Source organism: Canis lupus, chromosome 3 (assembly GCF_048164855.1).
Source record: "Canis lupus baileyi chromosome 3, mCanLup2.hap1, whole genome shotgun sequence".
NCBI classification, from domain to species: domain Eukaryota; kingdom Metazoa; phylum Chordata; class Mammalia; order Carnivora; family Canidae; genus Canis; species Canis lupus.
Window position 1 is genome coordinate 73,850,577 of NC_132840.1, and position 21,202 is coordinate 73,871,778.

Sequence of the window (21,202 nt, forward strand, 5' to 3'; positions counted from 1 at the left end):
ATACCTAAAGTTGGCATATGAGGGACCAGAACCTCTTGTAATAAAAAGAACCATCTCTGAAAACGCTGTTGGTGTTTGTTTGCTTAATTTTTCCAGCCTATTCAAATCTGGTTGTGTTGTGGTACTTTCCTGTTAAACAGAGAAGAATAAATCTTGTGAATGGTGCTGATTAACGTAATTTCTGCAGTATATCAGGCTTATTTATTCTGCTTCCGACTTGGAACATAGGAATGTGGAAATATACCTTTATTGATTTGTTCTAGTTTGTTTTTTTTTTAAGATCCTATGAAATAATTTGGGGCATTGCCATGAATCCTTATAGCTTACTATCTGATGTAATGTCCTCATTTTCTGTGCTTCTCTTTTCTTTTCTTTTCTTTTCTTTTCTTTTCTTTTCTTTTCTTTTCTTTCTTTTCTTTTTTCTTTTCTTTTCTTTTTTCTTTCCTCTCCCTCTCCCCTCCCCTCCCCTCCCCTTCCTTCCCCTCTCCTCTCCTCTCCTTTCTTTTTTTAAAAAAATATTTATTCATGAGAGACACAGAGAGAGAGAGAGGGGCAGAGACACAGACAGAGGGAGAAGCAGGCTCCATACAGGGAGCCTGACATGGGACTCGATCCTGGGTCTCCAGGATCAGGCCCTGGGCTGAAGGCAATGCTAAACTGCTGAGCCACCTGGGCTACCCCCTTTCTTTTCTCTTTCTCTTTTTCTTTTTCTTTTTCTTTTTCTTTTTCTTTTCCTTTTCCTTTTCCTTTTCCTTTTCCTTTTCCTTTTCCTTTTCTTTTTTTTTTCTTTTCTTTCCTCTCCTCTCCTCTCCTCTGCTCTGCTCTCCTTTCTTTTTTTAAAAAAATATTTATTCATGAGAGACACAGAGAGAGAGAGAGGCAAAGACCCAGACAGAGGGAGAAGCAGGCTCCATGCACCGGGAGCCCGACATGGGATTTGATCCCGGGTCTCCAGGATCGCGCCCTGGGCCAAAGGCAGGTGCCAAACCGCTGCACCACCCAGGGATCCCTCTTTTCTTTTCTTTCTTAATTTCTTTCTTTCTTAATTTCTTTCTCTGTTAATTTCTTTCTTTTTTTTTTTTTTTTTAAGATTTTATTTATTTATTCATGAGAGACAGAGAGAGAGGCAGAGACACAGGCAGAGGGAGAAGCAGACTCCATGCAGGGAGCCCAACATGGGACTCGATCCCGGGTCTCCAGGATCAGGCCCTGGGCTGAAGGCAGCACCAAACCGCCTAGCCACCCGGGCTGCCCTCTTTCTTTCTTTCTTTTTTTTTTTAAAGACCATTGAGCTACTCTGAGTATTTCTTTCTGAAGCAGGATGGGTGGAGTTCACCTTTCCCATTTGAGTGGCTGTTTTGAGCATCTTTGCTTTTCACTCTTGTTGACATGGAATGAGGATGAAGGGTACTATTACTTTCTTGAATGACAGAGTGGGTAATATTTTCTCAGGTGACAGTTCCTAGGTAGAATTGAATCAAATATTTGAAAACTGAATTTCATTCTTGCGTGGGTGAAAAATCTACTAACTACTATTGAAGAGTGTGTTATTTGGCTTTGCACTCTTTAGTCCTAGGTGACTTTTTTGCGTTAACATTTCTCAGTATCAGGCAGAGATCGTAGTTAAAACAGTTTAAATCTCCTCCTATCTGTTAATATATTTAAATAACCACTGTTCTCTTTAACCACCAAAAACCAGAGAGAATTTGGCCTTGGCTATACCCCTGCCAATCTGTTAACAAGAGACTATGATGTTAGTTCAGTAACTACATAGGTTTATTGATTAGTTGGATTCAGAAACCATCTTGGCTTAAGAAGTTTGTCTCTTAATGTCTGTGTATTTGACTATGCCTGAGTATATTATACTTCTCTCTTCTTACAGAATCAACAACGTTGTTGTATTCCACTTTTTGGAAATGAAGTTACAAACATCACTGTATTTTCTTCCATTACAAATGATGAAAAAGTACTTACAAGGAGTCTCACCTTCCCCCTAAATAGCATTCATCAATGTAGCACTCTACATAATAAGAAATAGAGAGACACTGGAAAATCTAATTCTTTTTTTTTTTCTAATTCTTTTATTTATTTTATTTTAGAGAGTGGGAGAAACGGAGAACACATATGCAAGCAAGTGGAGGAGCAGAGGGGGAGGGAGAGGGAGAGAGAATCTGAAGCAGACCCCTCGCTCAGCTCCATCTCATGACCCCAAGATCATGACCTGAGCTGAAAGCAAGAGTCGGATGCTTAACCAGCTGTGCCACACAAGCTCTCTTCTAATTCGTTTTTCTTTTTTTTTTTTAATTTATTTTTCAAAAAACACCTTTTATATAACAGACAGATGACCAAATGCTAGTGCACTAGCATTGAGTAAGTCCCTTCTCTCATGGAACTTACTACCTAACAACTTTTTTTACAGAACTCTGCTTAAAATATAGCATGAATATAAGTAGTAAAATCATAATACTTTGCAAGATACTTTGGAAATTGGTTATTGGAAGACTGGAGCTCTCACAACTAATATTTACAGAATTGTCCTTGAGAGCAGTTCGAGTAATATTCATTTACTGATTCTTGAGTCAGCTCTACCAAGTGTAATATATGGATCAAGATATTTTAAATATTCTCAAAGTGAGGTACCTGGGCGGATCAGTCAGTTAAGCATCTGCCTTTAGCTCAGAAGCTCAGATGATCTCAGGGTCCTGGGATCAAGCCCCAAGTCAGGCTCCGTGCTCAGTGGGGAATCTGCATCTCCCCACCCTCGTTTTTTTTCTCTCTCTCTCAAATAGATAAATAAAATCTTTAAAAAAATAACATTCTCAAAGTTCCTAATAGTTTTTCCCTTCCTGTTAGAAGGGAACTTAAGCACTACCACTTCCCTGCCACCTCCTACAATCAAAGAAGTCCCACTCTTGTACTGTGGATTGCATCCCTTCTATCTCGGAGTTGTTCCTGCAATTATCACCTCTCTCCTGCATCAGCAGTTTTTCTCTCACCTCTGGATTGGTCCCATCAACATATGAAACCATCTTTTCTTTTTAATTATTTTTAAACTTTTAATTAATTAATTAATTTTAGGGGATCCCTGGTGGCTCAGCGGTTTGGCGCCTGCCTTCAGTCCAGGACGTGATCCTGGAGTCCCGGGATTGAGTCCCATGTCGGGCTCCTTGAATGGAGCCTGCTTCTCCCAATGCCTGTGTCTCTGGCGCGCTCTCTCTCTCTCTCTCTCTCTCTCTCTCTCTCTCTCTCTCTCTCCCCCATGAATAAATGAATAAAATATTTTAAAAATTAATTAATTTAAAATAAACTCTATGTCCAACTTGAACTTATGACCCTGAGATCAAGAGTTGCATGCTGTACTGACTGAACCAGCCAGGTACCCCCTAACAATCTTAATATAATTCTTAAAAAAAAAAAAAACCTTGACCCCACGTTGTCCTCCAATGACTACCCAGTTCTTGGTTCCTTCTCACAGCAAAACTACTTGAAAGTGCTGTGTGTCATTGCTGTCTCCACTTCCTTACCTCTTCCTCCTCCTCAGCCATGCAGCTGGGCTTTTATTCCCTGGTTCTGCTCTTATCAGAGTCTTCAAGAAGCTCAGTCTTGTCAGATTGAATAAATAATTCTTGGTTCTCACCCTGTTAAACCTCTGGGCAGTATTGAATCTGCTGACCACTCTCTTCTTGAAATGTTTTCTTGGATTCTGTAACACTATGCTCCCCTGCTCTTTTCTTAACTCAGTGGTCATTAATTTTCAGTACTCTGTATGGCTTCCGTCTTCTGCTTCATTCTTCTGAATCTTGGGGTTGTTTAGGAGGCTACTTTTGGCTGCCTTCTCTATCTACACCCTCTTCCTAAGTGATCTCATCCAGGCCTCGGCTACATGCCCAAGGACTAGAAAGTCTTTGTCTCTAACTCTATTTCTTGGAGTCCCAGGGTTGTATAACCAAATACCTATTTGGCATTTCCATTTGGGTAATAAAAATAGGAGTAGTTAGCATTTATTGAGTGTTTATTATGGGCTAAGCAGTATTCTGAGTACCTTACACTGACTATTTTACCCAATCCTGACCACCCTCTGAAGTAGCCGCTACTATTCCCAGGCAAGAAAACAGGTATGCATTAAAGCACTTGGATATCTAATGGGTGTCTTTACACTTATAGCTAGAAACTCTTGATTTTCTCCTTTCTCTGTGTTTGGGATGACTCTGCCATTTACCCACTTGGCCTAAATCACTTGGGCCTAAAATTTAAGTTACTTTTGATCTTTCTCTTTTATTCATATCCCAAATAACCCATCAGCAAATTCTTTCTGCACTACCTCCAGAATACCTTAAATCTAACTTCTGCTCATTTTACCACCCAAACCCCTGACTTCTGCATTATAGTCCTTTGGCTGGACTACTCTGTCATCTCCTTGCTTGTGTTCTTATCGCACTAGTTTGTTCTTCACACAGCAACTGTATGCTCCCGAGTGTAAATGAATCAAATCTTATTATTCCCGCTGTTTAAATCTATCAGTGGCTCTTCCTTCACCCTCCCCCCCCCACTGCCAGAATAAATCTACATTTCTTACAGTGGCCATCAAAACCATACATGCTCTGGCCTCTGGTCAGTTCCACTTCTCTGGCATCATCTCTTCTCATTTTCACTCATTCTGCTACAGAGCCAGACTGGCCTTTTTGTCTGCCATATATGCCATGCTTATTGCTATCTCTGGAGCTTTGTGCTTTCAAGCAAGAATACCGCTCCACCTAGATCTTTGTATGTCTGTCTTTTTCTCATTATATAAGGCTAAACCAGGGTTCAGCAAGTTTTTTTTCTGCAAAGGGCCAGATGGTCTCTGTTACAACACTCACTTCAGCTGTTGTAGTACACAGGCAGCCATAGACCATACATAAACGGATGAGCATGATGGTGTTCCAATAAAACTTTATGTATGTGCACTGAAATTTGAGTTCTATATAATTTTCATTTGTACGAAATAGTCTACTTTGATTTTTCTTTTCAGCCATTTAAAAACATTAAAAACCATTCTTAGCTCATGGACTGAACAAAAACAGGTGGTAGACCGGATTTAGCCAGTGACCCATAGCTTGCCAATCCTTGGTGAACCATTACTTTGGAGAAGCCTTTCCTGACCACAGGAAGTAACCCCCACAGCTAATTCCCATTGATCCTATTGCCTTGGTCTCTTTATTTGTTATATGTTTATTTTCTGTCTCCACTAGATTGTAGCCTTATGGGGCAGGAATTTTGTCAGTATATCTTTAGAGTCTAAAACAGTGCCTCACAGTTCTCAGTAAATACTTGCTGAGTGAACAAATGCCAGTCACATTTAAATCATGGCTGTAGACTGCTATCTGGTCACCCTTTATTCAGTCTCTTTCCTGCTCTAATTCTGTGTGTGTGTGTGTGTGTGTGTGTGTGTACACCTTTTCCAGAGTAAACTTCAGAGTTATGTCTTTTCTACATTTGAGCACCAGTGGTAGCTCCCAGCAGTTCATTGTATCAGCCTTGACCATCCTAGAATTAAGAAGGTTCTGACACTTCATTGATCTCTTATCTTGGCCCTGCTGTGGCTACTCTTTTCCAACCAGATCAGCTTTCACTAACTCTTGCATCTGATTTTCTACCCGTTATTGTGCCCTCCTATTCTTTTTATTTTTTTTATTCTTTTTTAAAGAAGATTTATTTATTTATTTGACAGAATACACGCTCTTGAGGTGGGGAGGGGCAGAGAGAATATATTCAAGTAGACTCCCCACCCACCCAGTGCAGAGCCCCTGTGGGGCCAACCCCACCAACCACGAGATCATGACCCCAGCTGAAACCAAGAGTCCGACATCCAACTGACTGGAGCACCCAGGCACCCCATCCCATTTATTCTTAATTAGCCATTGTCCATGATTTAATGTCCTTAAGAGCTGTGTTATTGAAAACTTATGTAGGTTATGAGCCTTTTTGAGAAAAGCTAGAGAAATCAGTCGTTGCACCTGACAAGTGCCCATATAAACAAAGTTTTTCCTGTACTTTCAGAGAAATTTCTCAGCTTACCCCTACCCATGAATTTTTTTGCAACTAAATCCTTGCTTAACCCCTTTCCTAAAAGAAGAGAATTTCTCTCCATTGTGCTTTGTATTCATTCCCTCCCGTGCTGACGCCTCCTCCAGTACTTTTTCCATTTATTAACCGCTTTGCTTTTGAGGATTTTCAATCTCTTTCCTGCTGCTGTGTTCCCCTTTGGCATATAAACATATTCTACTCAAGAAATAATCCTCCCAAGCTGGTCTTTCCCTGCCTTATGCCCTATCTCTTGTTTCCCACATAGATGAGTTTTTCCAAAAGACTAGGCTCATTTCCATTTTGTCACCTTTTTTTTTTTTTAAGATTTTATTAGAAAATTCTCTTAAGAGAAAGAATCTCAAAATTCTTTCAGACTCCCTTCTCAGCACAGAGCCTGACGCGGGGCTTGATCTCATGACCTGAGCCAAAACCAAGAGTCGGAGGCTCATGCGACAGCCACCCAGGCACCCCCCATTTTGTCACTTTCTAATCACACCTGTACCCACTGTAGTTTGGCTCCTCCTGCCTTTAACGCTGCATTGAAGTTGGCTGTGCTAAGGGTAAAGGTGACCTCCCAACTTTGTTCTCCCACTCTACAATTTTCAGTCCTTAATCCAACTTGACCATCCCTTGCTATATATTCCTTCCCTAGACTATTGTGTGTCTCCCATGCATGACCTTCCTCTTGGCCATTCCATCTCCACCTTAGTCCTTGGCTTTCACTTTTATGTTGTTAAGTATAGGTGTTCTGTAGGCATCTGCCAGTGACCCTCCTTTTGTTATTCTCTCCTTGGGTGATTGAATTTTTATGTACTGTTTTGGCATTTATATATATATGTATACATATATATGTGTGTGTGCATATATATAGAGAGAGTATATATATGTATATATAGAGTATATATATATACGCACACATACATATATATGTATGAGTCCACTGCTATATTTATTTTAAATATATATTTTTTTCATAGAATCATATATTTTTCCAGATGATTATCCTATCTTACAACTTGGATGAATATTTCAAGTTCCAATGTTTGAAGTGATCTCTCCACTTTTATAAACCTTTCTTCTTTCTTGTATTCCCAACCTTGGTAAATAATGCCACAAAACCTAATTAACCTGGGCCAAACACCCTCAAGTTTCTATCGATTCTTCACATTCCCTTAACTCTTCATATCAAAACCTTGTCCACTTGTCTCCCAACTGTCTGTGGAACCTGCCCTTTCCCTCAACCCCCAGCACTATTGCTGTCATTTTATGACTGCCCGTGTTATAAAGGCAGTCTACTTACCCACTGCTGTCTTGGTGATCTTTGGAAAATATAAATCTAATCATGCATCTCTGCTGCCTGAAAGTGCTGCTGACCAGCTGCAGAGCCTTCAGGATAAGACCTGTGCTTCCCTGAAGATCAACTTAAAACTCATGACAGCATTGAACACCTTCCCTGACCCGCCTCTGCCTTCTTTCCCTCTTCAGTGTCTTCTGCCGCTTTCCCACACCAGCCAGGGCTTCAGCCATTCTATACTGTTTGTAATTTCATACCACGCTCTCTTGTCCCCACGTACCTTCACATGTATTCTCTCTGCCTGCAATATGCAGTATCTCTCCCTGACCCTGATTTTTTTTTTAAGATTTTACTTATTTATTCATGAGAGACACAGGCAGAGGGAGAAGCAAGCTCCCGCGGGGAGCCCAATGCAGGATCCCTGGACCCCAGAATCATGGACTGAGCCAAAGGCAGACACTCAACCACTGAGCCACCCAGGTGCCCTATCCCTGACCCTGGTTTCTCCTCCCTCAAAAGTTAAAGAGTAAATTTTTGTCATTTCTGTGATGGCTTTTCCTGACCCCTTTTTCCTTGACTGGATTCGTCCTTCTGCTGTGCTTCCCTGTTCATTCCGTTAGCACATGTATTCCTCTAGCATAGCAGGCAACATGCTTGTGTTCTACTAATTTAATCATTTAAAAAAAGATTTTATTTATTTATTTGAGAAAGAGGGAATGAACAGTGGGGAGGGGCAAAGAGAAATAGAGAAGTAGACTTCCTGCTGAGCAGGAAGCCCAATGCGGGCTCACTCCCAGGACCTGGAGGTTATAAACTGAGACAAAGGCAGACGCTTAACCTTATTGAGCCACCCAGGTGCCCCTCCCTAATCACCTTTTTTTTTTTTAAGATTATTTTTTTGAGAGAGAGAGTGCGTGTGTACACGGAGAGGGAGAAGCAGTCTCCCCACTGAGCAGGGATCCCCACTTGGGGTTCCATCTCAGGACCCCAAGATCATGACCTGACCTGAAGGCAGACACTTAACCGATTGAGCCATCCAGGCACCCCAAATCATCTGTTCTTAACAGGTTTCCAAGTCCTAGAAGGCAGAAGAGTTGTCTTTTATGTTTAGATAAGGTGTCTTCATCCCTCAACCCAGAAATGGGCACACATATTTGAATGGATGAATGAATCAATGAATGAATGAGTCTGCCCTGCTAGCCTGAGGACAGTCTCCCTATGCATTCTCGCTCTCTTCTTTTTTTAACATTTTATTTATTCATGAGAGACACAGAGAGAGGCAGAGACCCAGGCAGAGGGAGAAGCAGGCTCATGAAGGGAGCCTGATGTGGGACTCGATCCTGGGACTCCAGGATCACACCCTGAGCTGAAGGCAGACACTCAACCACTGAGCCACCCAGGTGTCCTTCTCCCTATGCATTCTTAAAAGGAAGAACCATTTTGTCTAATTCTTTGGAGTCCACCGCTATTTGCTATAGTACTGTTACCACAGTAGCTACTTAATGTTTTATAAACAATTGTGTTTTATTTTCATTTTACAAACGTTTGTTGAACACCCAAGTTTGTGCCAGATACTGGGAAAACGAAAATAAATACGTTGTCCCTATCCTCAAAGAATGAACACTCTAGAGAAGGAAATAAACATGTAAATACATTTTTAAAAAAATCTCTTATGCTAATTAAGTACTAGTAATTATGTGTACAGGTCTTTAAAATGCAACATCAAGACCTTGGCGTTTTAGAGCTTGAAGCAGGAGATATAAAGGGAAATGTGCCAGCAGAAGTGATAGCTAACTGGAATATATTCCCAAAGGAGCCCTGTTACTCTTTCTAACTAGAACTGAGATATACAGTATGCTTCTGCACTGTCTCTTCATCTTCTTTACTTGCTCTTAGTGATCTTCTAGTTCTCCTGGGCCCTCCTCATATGATGAAGCCATATATGATGATACCAAAGCCTAGAAGCTTCAAATTTCCAAGAATTTCAAATAATTAGAGTATTGGGTGATTTTGATACTGTCTGTGGTTATTGATGTTGCTCTCCAGTTGATTCACTGATAAACCTTTGTAGCTGAAGAAATATTATTCTAACTCTTAAGACTAAACATTTTGGAGACCGAATGCAAAGATAAGGTTGCAAAGGGGTTATGCCTGAGAAACCTACCACTTAATTCAGTGCTCTGAAGTGCAAGGGAATCTTGCTAGAAAAGAAAGAAGGGGAAAAAATAAATAAATAAATTATTTTATTTTTTTTTTAAAGGTGTTCTTTTTTTTTAATTTTTATTTATTTATGATAGTCACAGAGAGAGAAAGAGAGGCAGAGACACAGGCAGAGAGAAGCAGGCTCCATGCACCGGGAGCCCGACGTGGGAATCGATCCTGAGTCTCCAGGATCGCGCCCTAGACCAAAGGCAGGCGCCAAACCGCTGCGCCACCCAGGGATCCCTAAATAAATAATTAAAAAAAAAAAAAAAAAGAAAGAAAAGAAAGAAGGGTGGGAGATGCCTGGGTGTGGCTCAGCGGTTTAGTGCCTGCCTTCGGGTGGGGGCGGGCGGCGGGGAGGGTGATCCTGGAGTCCTGGAATCGAATCCTACATCAGGCTCCCTGCATGGAGCCTGCTTGTGTCTCTGCCTCTCTCTGTGTCTCTCATGAATAAATAAATAAAAATCTTTTAAAAAAGAAAAAAGGAAGAAAGAAGGGAATGAGCAGACTGATCCTAGACCTTACTTATCTGAGACTGGAAGTGGCTAAGTTTGTTTATTTAATAGAAAAGTTTTCAAAGTAGCCTTGGAACCTCCATCTTAGTCTGGGAAGTGAAGAACTCCAGGTGAGTAATTTTTGCTCTGACTGGTAAATTTGGAAGAATTTAAGGGAGGAACTAAAAATCTATGTATTTTAGTTGGGGGTAAGGAGGAAAAGGCGCTGAGGTCGATCCGTTGAAAGTTTATCAGAAAAAAAAAAAAAAAAAAAGAAAGTTTATCAGATCACTGGTGTTACTAGGAACTGTGTCACATCTAATCAGTGCAGATGGTTGAGGTCTCGATTACCTAAACTCTGATTGCTAATGCTGGAGTGGTGCCTAGTTAGAGTACTGAGAGATGGAAATACACATTGCTGTCCTTTGGAAGGATTTTGAAATTTGTTGAATGTTTTTCTATGAACCAAATACTAATGTAAGAGGAAGAATGAACTGTTCTAAGACGTAAGCAAATTTTTTATTTCAGAATATGAATTACGTAGTATTTTATCCTTCATTGGTGTTGATTTTTATTTTTATTTTATTTATTTTTAAAGATTTTATTTATTTATTCATGAAAGACACAGAGACAGGCAGACACAGGCAGAGGGAGAAGCAGGCTCCCTGCAAGGAGCCTGATGCGGGACTTGATCCCAGAACCCGGGATCATGCCGTGAGCCAAAGGCAGCCTCTCAACTGCTGAGCCACCCAGGCGTCCCCCTGGTGTTGATATTCATTCATTCATTCATTCATTCATTCATTCATTATTATTTTTTAAGATTTTATTTGTTCATCAGAGAGGCAGAGACATAGAGAGGGAGAAGCAGGCTCCATGCAGGGAGCCCGATGCGGGACTCGATCCCGGGTCTCAAGGATCACTCCCTGGGCCGAAGGCAAGAACCAAACCACTGAGCCACCCAGGCGTCCCTAATGTTGATTTTTAAAAGGAAGAATGAAATTGTGCACCTGCCTGTCTGCCTTTAGATACTTCTTGGGAGCAGGAGTCCTGTCTTACTTATCCTTGCATCTGGAGCAGATAGTATATAAATGGTTTTTGAATGAATGAACAAGTAAAAGAAATAGTGCTTTGTTTGGAAAGTTGGCTTGGTAGTACATAATTCCTTGAAACACAGAATTTCATGTATTTTTTCTCAAATGTCTTCATTATATTTTATATGTAAACATTATTATCTGAATACTTATTTGGGGTTCATTTAGATTCTCTTGCAGGAAAAAAAATATTTCTTTTGCTCCATCATTTACGAATAGAACCAGACACTAATGGGATCCCTGGGTGGCGCAGTGGTTTGGCGCCTGCCTTTGGCCCGGGGCGCGATCCTGGAGACCCGGGATCGAGTCCCACATCGGGCTCCTGGTGCATGGAGCCTGCTTCTCCCTCTGCCTGTCTCTCTGCCTCTCTCTCTCTCTGTGTGACTATCATAAAATAAAATTAAAAAAAAAAAAAAAAGAACCAGACACTAAGGAATTAGAATTCTGCCATTAAAATAAAAATCCTCAAACGTTAAGGTACTTATGTGTAAAATAGAATTTAGTAGAGGTATATATCTGGTAAAGGTATGCCAGGAGTTACCAAATAACTGGTTACCCTAGAGTTAGGGATGTGGGTAATAAAGACAGACATTCTACACACTTATTGTTTTTACGATTAGACTTCATTTAGGAAATGACATTAGACAGGTTCATTGCATTCTTGATCACTGGAAGCTAAATATGACATAACAGTATTTTACTGTGCTCAAGTTGGCAAGGTTATTTTTCTATGTTTGGAGGAAAGAAAGTATTAAAATCTTGGCAATCTGGGCTCCAAGGACATCACTGTTCAGAAGGCATCGGTTTGATGGCTCTTCCCTGTAGTCTGTCTTGGAATGCTGTGCTCATCAGGGAAAGCCATATTGAAAGGAAAAGTATGTGTGATGAATGGCTGTTTGGGCCCAGTTCCCAGGAATACTTGATCATGTGGAGCATGGTGTCTCGTCCCCCTCTTCAAGGCTGTCCAGGCTTATGATGCTACAGTGCCAAATGTGTTTTTAATTGCAGCTCCTTTGTTGGCTTTTTGGGTAGATATTTTGCCTTAGCATTTTGATTTTTAGGCAAGTTTAAAATCCTTGGGAAGCCAGTATTGTTACCTTGTTGATGACATCTTCCAGGAACCCCACGTGTTACAGGGGGTGATGGGAGCGAGATGAGCAGGAGGCAGAAAGGATTTCCGCTGAGCACCCTTCAGGAGCAACTCTTTCCCAGCACTTTCTCTCGACTTGGCCTCCCTTAGATTCCTTCCTTCCTTCCTTCCTTCCTTCCTTCCTTCCTTCCTTCCTTCCTTCCTTCCTTCCTTCCTTTCTTTCTTTCTTTCTTTCTTTCTTTCTTTCTTTCTTTCTTTTTCGACTTACTTGGAAGTTCAGAGTCAGAAGGCTAGAGCTCTTTAACATAACAATGCTGGCTTTTGTTTTTGGCTTAATTGTCTGGATTATTTAAACAATGGGTAGTTAATTTTTTTTAAGCAAGCTTGAAGAAGTCAACCTATATTTCAAGTGAAAAGAAAGTTGGAAGTGGAGTATTTTTTGACTGCTCATTCTTTTCTTATTCCAACTACAAGATCTAAGGAAAGAGTTAACGCTTGCTGTCATGTTGGAAAGTACTCGTGAAATTTAAACATTGGCAGTTCAATTACTGTTTGACAGCTCAGTAGTACTCTGTTTTGGAGCGCATGGCAATTTGGATTGTATAGTTATATTTTGTGGAAGTCTGAAATGGAGAAAAGTGACTCACTAAGGTGGCTGGTGGTGAACAGAGTGTGGGTCTCTTACATTTCTTTTAAGGATTAATAATCATTATCTCACCTGTCGGATACTTCACCTGTTAGTTATTAATGTGTATAGTTGCTAGAACTCTGTTGCTGCAGCACCGGAAGTATAAAATTCATGCATGTCGCAGTGCAGTCCCTGGGTAAAGTGTCGGGAAACCTCAAGGTGTCTTTGTGAAGTGTCTGGATTAGCATGTTGTTGTATGAGGATAATGCAGGAAAAGAATGAATTAAATCAAACTTTAAGGATCTGAAAGTGGGCATGAAGTTAACTTTCACAGTAGCTGAAAGAATAGCAAATTTGTACTGGTGATGATTTATTTGATTCCTTTAAATAGTTACAATTTTAAATTGTAACTATTTTGGGAGGAAGTCTTTGTAACTAACTATATGATCTTGGCCAAGTTATTTGGCCCCTCCAGAATCCCTTTCTGAAACCACGTCAATAAGAACTACAGTGTGGATAATTTTCAGAGTGATTTTACGTAATTACATAATTTACATAAATTACTTCATTTACTCCTTACAACACTTCAGTAAATGAAGAAATTGAGACATAAAAATACTAAGTGACTTGTCTAATATCATCTAGCCTGCAAATGCTAGAACTGAGTCCTCAGTCAAATCCTGAATGCTCCTTAGTCATGTCATGTGCCCACATGCGAGCGGTGGAGTGGGCCCCTCGAAATTTTTTTTTTTTTTACAGCGTTTGAAGCAACTTACCATGGGGCTATTTTCTTTGCCTACTCTTTTTCTCGAAGTGTGTTGTAGGATTACTATTTTAAATGTCCCTTTTTCCTACCCCAAAAAACATTTTAAAAATTAACAGAATGGGGGCGCCTGGCTGGCTCAGGCAATAGAGCATGAGACTCTTGATCTGGGGCTCATGAGTTCAAGCCCCATATTAGGCGTAGAGCTCACGTAAAAAAAAAAAATTAGCAGTATGGAATTCCATTATTGTGACAGGTTTTTGGATTAATTGGGTCTTGTGAGTTTGGGCTTTTCTTTTTGTAGTGTAGCTTGCAAGTATAAACCCTGAAAATCATTCCAGAAATTTATTTGGGGTTAAGCCCCACATATATGAGGTTTTCCTAACTTGTAAGATGCAGAGGTAGGTTTATTCTTTTTCACAAATAATATTCATGATAAGAATTTAAATTTAATTTAATGATGAGAAAAGACTATAAAAAGCACTCTACTGTGTATTCTTTAAATTTAGGTTTTACACATTTTTGGAATTATAGTGCTTTTCAGACAGTTCTCTTTGAAGAGGATAATTTCAGGTTTTTCTTAAGTTGTTAAATGCTTTAATAATGTTAGCAACTTCAGGACAAAAATCTTAGATTCTAAGAACTGTCTCTCAGTTGCATAGTTTGCTGGGTCTTGGACTTGAAACATTTTGCTCCTCAAAGCATTTAAATTTAAGAGCTGAACCTGCTAATTTGTCTAAACGGTTGCATGGATCTTTTCATATATTCCTGATTAATAAGTAGTTAAACAGATTAGCACCTGACTCTAGCTTTAAACTAACTGGGGAAACAATGTTTCAGAAAATTCACAGATATTGTCCATATGCATGTAGTCTTTGCTCTTGAGAAGAAAATTTGGGGGCATTAATTTTAGAACAAAGTTTGAGGCTTGGCTTATCAGTATAAATTGGAGGTTTGAGAAAAATCTTTCGATCCTTATTTTATTCTTGTTTTATGTGGATTTTGTTTCTGAAATCTGAAATTCTTTCATCTCTTTCTGGAAAGAACTCAGTTTCTGAATCAGTGAATTTCTGTTAATCAGTTTGTTTAATTAGACCACCTTTCTTGAGAACTTGTCAAAAGAAGTTAAATTCTTATGAATATTTTTGAAAGGGCAGGTTAAAAGTTAGAGGTAAAGGGAAGCTTTTGCCTTTTCCAAGTATAACAGAGAATAAGATGCTTCCCTGAGTTCTTGAATGCATTATTTCATCCTGTATGCGGTCAGTTCACAATCCCTTTCACAAATGCTGCTGCCCACCATTAAGTCTCTTATCACAGGGCATTTTAAAATGATGCCATAAAATGCATGTTGAGAATCTTTGGATCTCAAATGTATAGAAATCACATCTAAATGTCAATTCCTGAGTTAAGGAACTGACAATTATGGCAATTCAGTCTCTATTAATATTTAGTAGACAAGAGATTATGTTATGGTTTATGTTATTCCTTATGTGTGTGTAAACTTACTGCTTGTTGAAAAGATTTGTTTGTTTTATTGGGGCTGTATATTTCTGCCATTGTACTGATTTGCTTACTTGAATTAAAGCTGTTCTTTAATTGTTTTGGGCTGTATCTATGGTTTGAAATTTAAGACTGTCCCCTGTGTTCTATGCACCAAAGATGACATTTCAATGCATTGTTCAATTACTACACAGCTCTTATTTGTCTGTAATGAAGCTGTATGACTGGGTCCATTTATTTCAATATTAGTTGTTTTATATTATCCATATAAATGGTAATGATTAAAATATAGAGTAATTTTCCAAATTCATTTGTGTCTCCTCTGGGCATTTCTTTGGGATATGTTCACACTTGTGTTTTTGTTTCTGATTTTAAAATAATTTTCCTTTGTTGTAGGATGAGCAGTTCTTAGGTTTTGGCTCAGACGAAGAAGTCCGAGTACGAAGTCCTACAAGGTCTCCTTCAGGTATGGCCAGTTAAGTGCATGGTGGCTTTTGTTAAGAGAATCATGGCTTCCCCTTGCCTTCTTTGCATGTAAAGGATGATCTTAAATACTATGGGTAGAGAGTGAGGGGGTTGTGCATCCTTCCCTTTCTCTCACACTAAGTAGGAGACTAGGAGATGGCTTATGAACCAGACCTCTTATTGATGGGGCTCTTCTTTGTCAGGCTACTTTTGCTTTACTCTTTATTATGCTTTTCTGTTGGAACCACTTGAGTCATGGTGGTGGGGTCAATTTCCATGGAATGACAAAAAACCTGGTAGTTGAATTGAAGGTAACCTACTCAGCATCCTCAGATTCATAGATTTTGAATGATATGGCAATTATACAACTTTGGGAATAATCTGACTTATTTTTTACAGATGAAATTTAGTCTACTGTTGTCAAAGAACTAAAAACAAAATATTGGCACTGTATGAAACTATTTCATCTGATCCTTGAAAGGCTGTATAAAGAAAATAAAAATGATATGGGGTATTTCCATTTATAAGCAATATTTGTCATTGTTCTCACCAAGAAAATATCTAGAATGTCTTGAAATTCTAGACTTAGAGCAGTTTCCTGAGAGACAGTCCTCAGTGGAAATCACATGCAATGGCTTGCAGAATTCCAGTCTGTATAGGAGAGGGATCTTTTGAGGAAAAAAATATTCCCCATCTGTGCTACCATTCTGACTTCTTGTATGATTTGCTATGCTTTGATTTGAATGGACAGTCTAGTTAAATACGATGTCGTTAGGTGGTTTTGCTCTTTGACAGTGACGTGGTTCTTGATGTTTTTTAGCATTTGGGTTTCATTTAAGAGTTGTCATATTTGTATAGTAATCTAATTCAAACATGTAAGTTGACAGAATCTTTTTTCCCAAATGGCAAGAGTGTTGCCATCCTTGTTGGGAGGAGTTAGTCAGTAGTACCCCAGTGTTTGTGCCACTTAGCAATGGCCATGTTCTCTTGAAGATACGATGAAATCCTAAAACTTCATATAGGAACGTGATTTTAGAGATCATCCATTCTAACCCTTAGATTCTAGGTGACAAAATGAGGCCTGGAAAATACATGATGCAATTGCTCATGAGTAGCTTATGAGTTCTCAGAATATTTGTGGAAGTTAGCAATTGAGCTGGACTCTTCTGTGTTCTGGTTTTTCTCCTTGTCCACCAAAAAATTATTTTAAAAATCAGGTAGAAGTGGTTTTCCAGATTAATGAAGCCCTATGAGTGGCCAGGTTGAAGGCTAGCATGATGATAAGGAATCTTGTGATATACTTCTGGGTAGGAGTTTATTTTGTTAATTCACAACCCTCCCTCGTTGGCTATCAGCCTACCTTGAATATTGTCTTGTTGTCTTGTTTTTGTTTTTGTTTTTTAAGCCATCTGGGTATGCTTTATTATTTAAGAAATGAAACATAGTTTTCCTGCTGTCTGCCCATTACTTTTGTTGTAATTAGTATTTATTGAGAATGGATTTATGAATCCTTAATTTATTAAAGGAAGTTTCGATTAATTGGTGAATAAAGCATTTATTTTTAGAAAGCTTAAGAGTAAGACCTTTGTTGATTTCTCTTATGTTGGGAAGTTGGTTCTGTAGTCTAAAACGTTCATCATCCTGGCATAAATCTCTTTTGGTGCCTGTTAGGAGAGGTTTTAATCTCAGAAGAATGTTGAGTCATATAAGACATTGGAAAGTCATGAAGGAAGAGAAGACGTGGTAGACCAGGGAACTCTTAATACATTTAGAAAATACAGGTTTATACAAATAATTTTAGAAAACAGCCTTATCTTCTCAAGCTTTTTGATAAAGTAGCAAATTGAGCTGATTTATAAATTGGGAAATTCCTTTTATTTAGAATAGAGAGGTCTCATTTAATAAATTGTTGATTCGCTCTTGCCGTCAATTAGGGTTAAATCTTTTTTGTAACTTGGGACTAACTAGTTCAAGGACCTGTAAATAGGGGAGGAGACTAATGGACACTTGATCATGTCATTTCACTGATGCCTTCACATGACACTAAGTTCAGTGATCTTACTCTGATGTCTCACGAATGAACATTTTTCTATTCAGTAAAGCTTTCTTAGTTAATTTGACAAAACAGACTGGAACTATAGGAAGCTGAGCAGCCCAACTTCCCAACAAAAGTTGGTATGTTATCGACTGAAGAGCTCCTTATTCAAATTTATCAAAGCCAAAATTCCACTGAAAACATGGGGTGACTTACTATGAACATGTTCTCAAATATTAATCTTGGTGGCTAGGTTATGGAAAAGGTGGCATAGATTTTTGTGTAAAACTATTTTTTTGAGTCCCCAAAACCTTCCTCATCACTGGAGTTGTAGGAAAATCAGTTTTGCATATTAATCGCTTGGTTGAAAATCTGTGTGTATCTTAGTTTTTCTGTCCCAAAAGTTAAATGTTCCAGATGGAATATTCTTTACGTGATTTCTTTGAGGCAAGTCTTTGGTGAAAAGAAACTAAGCCCAATTAAGATGTTTTATTGACTCACTAGACCCAGGTAGAGGTCAGTACAAAATGGCTTGTGCTAAAGTATATTCAGCTTAGTCACGACCTGAACTACAAAGCTAAATGTATGCTCTTCATTGTTTAATTTTTATACACAGTTAAAACTAGCCCTCGAAAGCCTCGCGGGAGACCTAGAAGTGGCTCTGACCGAAATTCAGCTCTCCTCTCAGATCCGTCTGTGTTTTCCCCTCTAAATAAATCAGAGACCAAATCTGGAGAAAAGATCAAGAAGAAGGATTCTAAAAGCATAGAAAAGAAGAGAGGAAGACCCCCCACCTTCCCCGGAGTAAAAATCAAAATAACACACGGAAAGGACATTTCAGAGCTACCCAAGGGGAGCAAAGAAGAGAGCTTGAAAAAGATTAAACGGACACCCTCTGCTACATTTCAGCAAGCCACAAAGATTAAAAAATTAAGAGCAGGTAAACTGTCTCCTCTCAAGTCTAAGTTTAAGACAGGGAAGCTTCAAATAGGAAGGAAGGGGGTACAGATTGTCCGACGGCGAGGAAGGCCTCCATCAACAGAAAGGATAAAGACCCCTCCAGGCCTCCTCATTAACTCCGACCTGGAAAAGCCCCAGAAGGTCCGCAAGGACAAGGAAGGAACACCTCCACTCACAAAAGAAGATAAGACAGTAGTCCGACAAAGCCCTCGAAGGATTAAGCCGGTGAGGATTATTCCTTCTTCTAAAAGGACAGACGCAACCATCGCAAAGCAGCTCTTGCAGAGGGCCAAGAAGGGGGCTCAAAAGAAAATTGAGAAAGAAGCAGCCCAGCTGCAGGGAAGGAAGGTGAAGACACAGGTCAAAAACATTCGACAGTTCATCATGCCTGTGGTCAGCGCCATCTCCTCACGGATCATCAAAACCCCCCGGCGGTTTATAGAGGATGAGGATTACGACCCTCCCATTAAAATTGCCCGACTAGAGTCTACACCCAACAGTAGATTCAGCGCCACGTCCTGTGGATCTTCTGAAAAATCCAGTGCGGCTTCTCAGCACTCCTCTCAGATGTCTTCAGACTCCTCCCGATCTAGCAGCCCCAGCGTCGATACCTCCACAGACTCTCAGGCCTCTGAGGATCAGATTCAGGTACTTCCTGAAGAGCGCAGCGAGACCCCCGAAGTTCACACCCCACTGCCGATCTCCCAGTCCCCAGAGAACGACAGTAGTGACAGGAGAAGCAGAAGGTATTCAGTGTCAGAGAGAAGTTTTGGATCTAGGACAGCTAAAAAACTATCGACGCTACAGAGTGCCCCTCAGCAGCAGCCCTCTTCCTCTCCCCCTCCACCCCTGCTCACCCCGCCCCCACCACTGCAGCCAGCCTCCGGCATCTCTGACCACACACCTTGGCTCATGCCTCCCACCATCCCCCTAGCATCACCGTTTCTGCCTGCCTCTGCCGCTCCCATGCAAGGGAAGCGCAAGTCCATTTTGCGAGAACCGACATTTAGGTGGACTTCCTTAAAGCATTCTAGGTCAGAGCCACAGTACTTTTCCTCAGCAAAGTATGCCAAAGAAGGTCTTATTCGCAAACCAATATTTGATAATTTCCGACCCCCTCCACTAACTCCTGAGGACGTGGGCTTTGCGTCTGGGTTTTCGGCGTCCGGCACCGCTGCTTCAGCCCGACTGTTCTCACCGCTCCACTCTGGAACGAGGTTCGATATGCACAAACGGAGCCCCCTCCTGAGAGCTCCAAGATTTACTCCAAGCGAGGCTCACTCTAGAATATTTGAGTCTGTCACCTTGCCTACCAATCGAACTTCTGCTGGAACGTCTTCTTCAGGAGTATCCAACAGAAAGAGGAAGAGAAAAGTCTTCAGCCCCATTCGATCTGAACCAAGGTCTCCTTCTCACTCCATGAGGACAAGAAGTGGAAGGCTTAGTACTGCTGAGCTGTCACCTCTCACCCCGCCGTCTTCTGTCTCCTCCTCGTTAAGCATATCTGTTAGCCCTCTTGCCACTAGTGCCTTAAACCCGACTTTTACTTTTCCTTCTCATTCCCTGACGCAGTCTGGGGAATCTGCAGAGAAAAGCCAGAGACCAAGGAAGCAGGCCAGCACTCCGGCAGAGCCCTTCTCATCTGGCAGCCCCACTCCTCTCTTCCCTTGGTTCACCCCAGGCTCCCAGACGGAAAGAGGCAGAAATAAAGACAAGGCCCCCGAGGAGCCGTCCAAAGACCGAGATGCTGACAAGAGCGTGGAGAAGGACAAGAGTAGAGAGAGAGACCGGGAGAGAGAAAAAGAGAACAAGCGGGAGTCGAGGAAAGAGAAAAGGAAAAAGGGATCAGAAATTCAGAGTAGCTCTGCTCTGTATCCCGTGGGTAGGGTTTCCAAAGACAAGGTTGGCGCTGAAGATGTTGCTGCCTCATCTTCTGCCAAAAAAGCAGCAGGGCGGAAGAAGTCCTCATCCATTGATTCTGGGACTGATATTGCTTCTGTGACTCTTGGGGATACAACAGCTGTCAAAACCAAAATACTTATAAAGAAAGGGAGAGGAAATCTGGAAAAAAACAACTTGGACCTCGGCCCAACTGCCCCATCCCTGGAGAAGGAGAAAACCCTCTGCCTTTCCACTCCTTCATCTAGCACTGTTAAACATTCCACTTCCTCCATAGGCTCCATGTTGGCTCAGGCAGACAAGCTTCCTATGACAGACAAGAGGGTTGCCAGCCTCCTGAAAAAGGCCAAAGCCCAGCTCTGCAAGATTGAGAAGAGTAAGAGTCTTAAACAAACCGACCAGCCCAAAGCACAGGTACTCTTTTCCATCTTGCCTGGTAAACACGATAGTTGACTGAGCCCCTCCTGTGAGTGAGTGTTCGGCGAAGTGTTTTAGTCACATCTAGTTACGGGAGTCAAGAGAAGGGCAGAGGAGGTGGTGGCATATGCAGTGGTCCTGCAAGGACAGGTAGGACTTTGATAGGAAGTGATGGGGGGAGAACATTCTTTTCCCCCTCTGAGAGAGAGACAAGAGTGTGCATGTGCGGGCGAGCAGGTCAGGAAGGGGGGTGGAGGCAGAGGGGTAGAGAGAGAGAGAGAGAGAGAATCTTAAGCAG

At 40.8% G+C, this 21,202-nt stretch overlaps 1 protein-coding gene across 4 annotated transcripts in view; it reads left to right on the forward strand.

Annotated features, from left to right (window-relative positions):
- KMT2A (lysine methyltransferase 2A) overlaps positions 1 to 21,202 on the forward strand; it is an 87,912-nt gene that overhangs the window by 13,953 nt on the left and 52,757 nt on the right. For all 4 annotated transcript variants that reach the window (XM_072822228.1, XM_072822229.1, XM_072822230.1 and 1 more), the window contains 2 exons: positions 15,525 to 15,594; positions 18,245 to 20,901. In XM_072822228.1, coding sequence (XP_072678329.1) covers positions 15,525 to 15,594; positions 18,245 to 20,901 — 2,727 coding nt within the window. The remainder of the gene's footprint in view (positions 1 to 15,524; positions 15,595 to 18,244; positions 20,902 to 21,202) is intronic.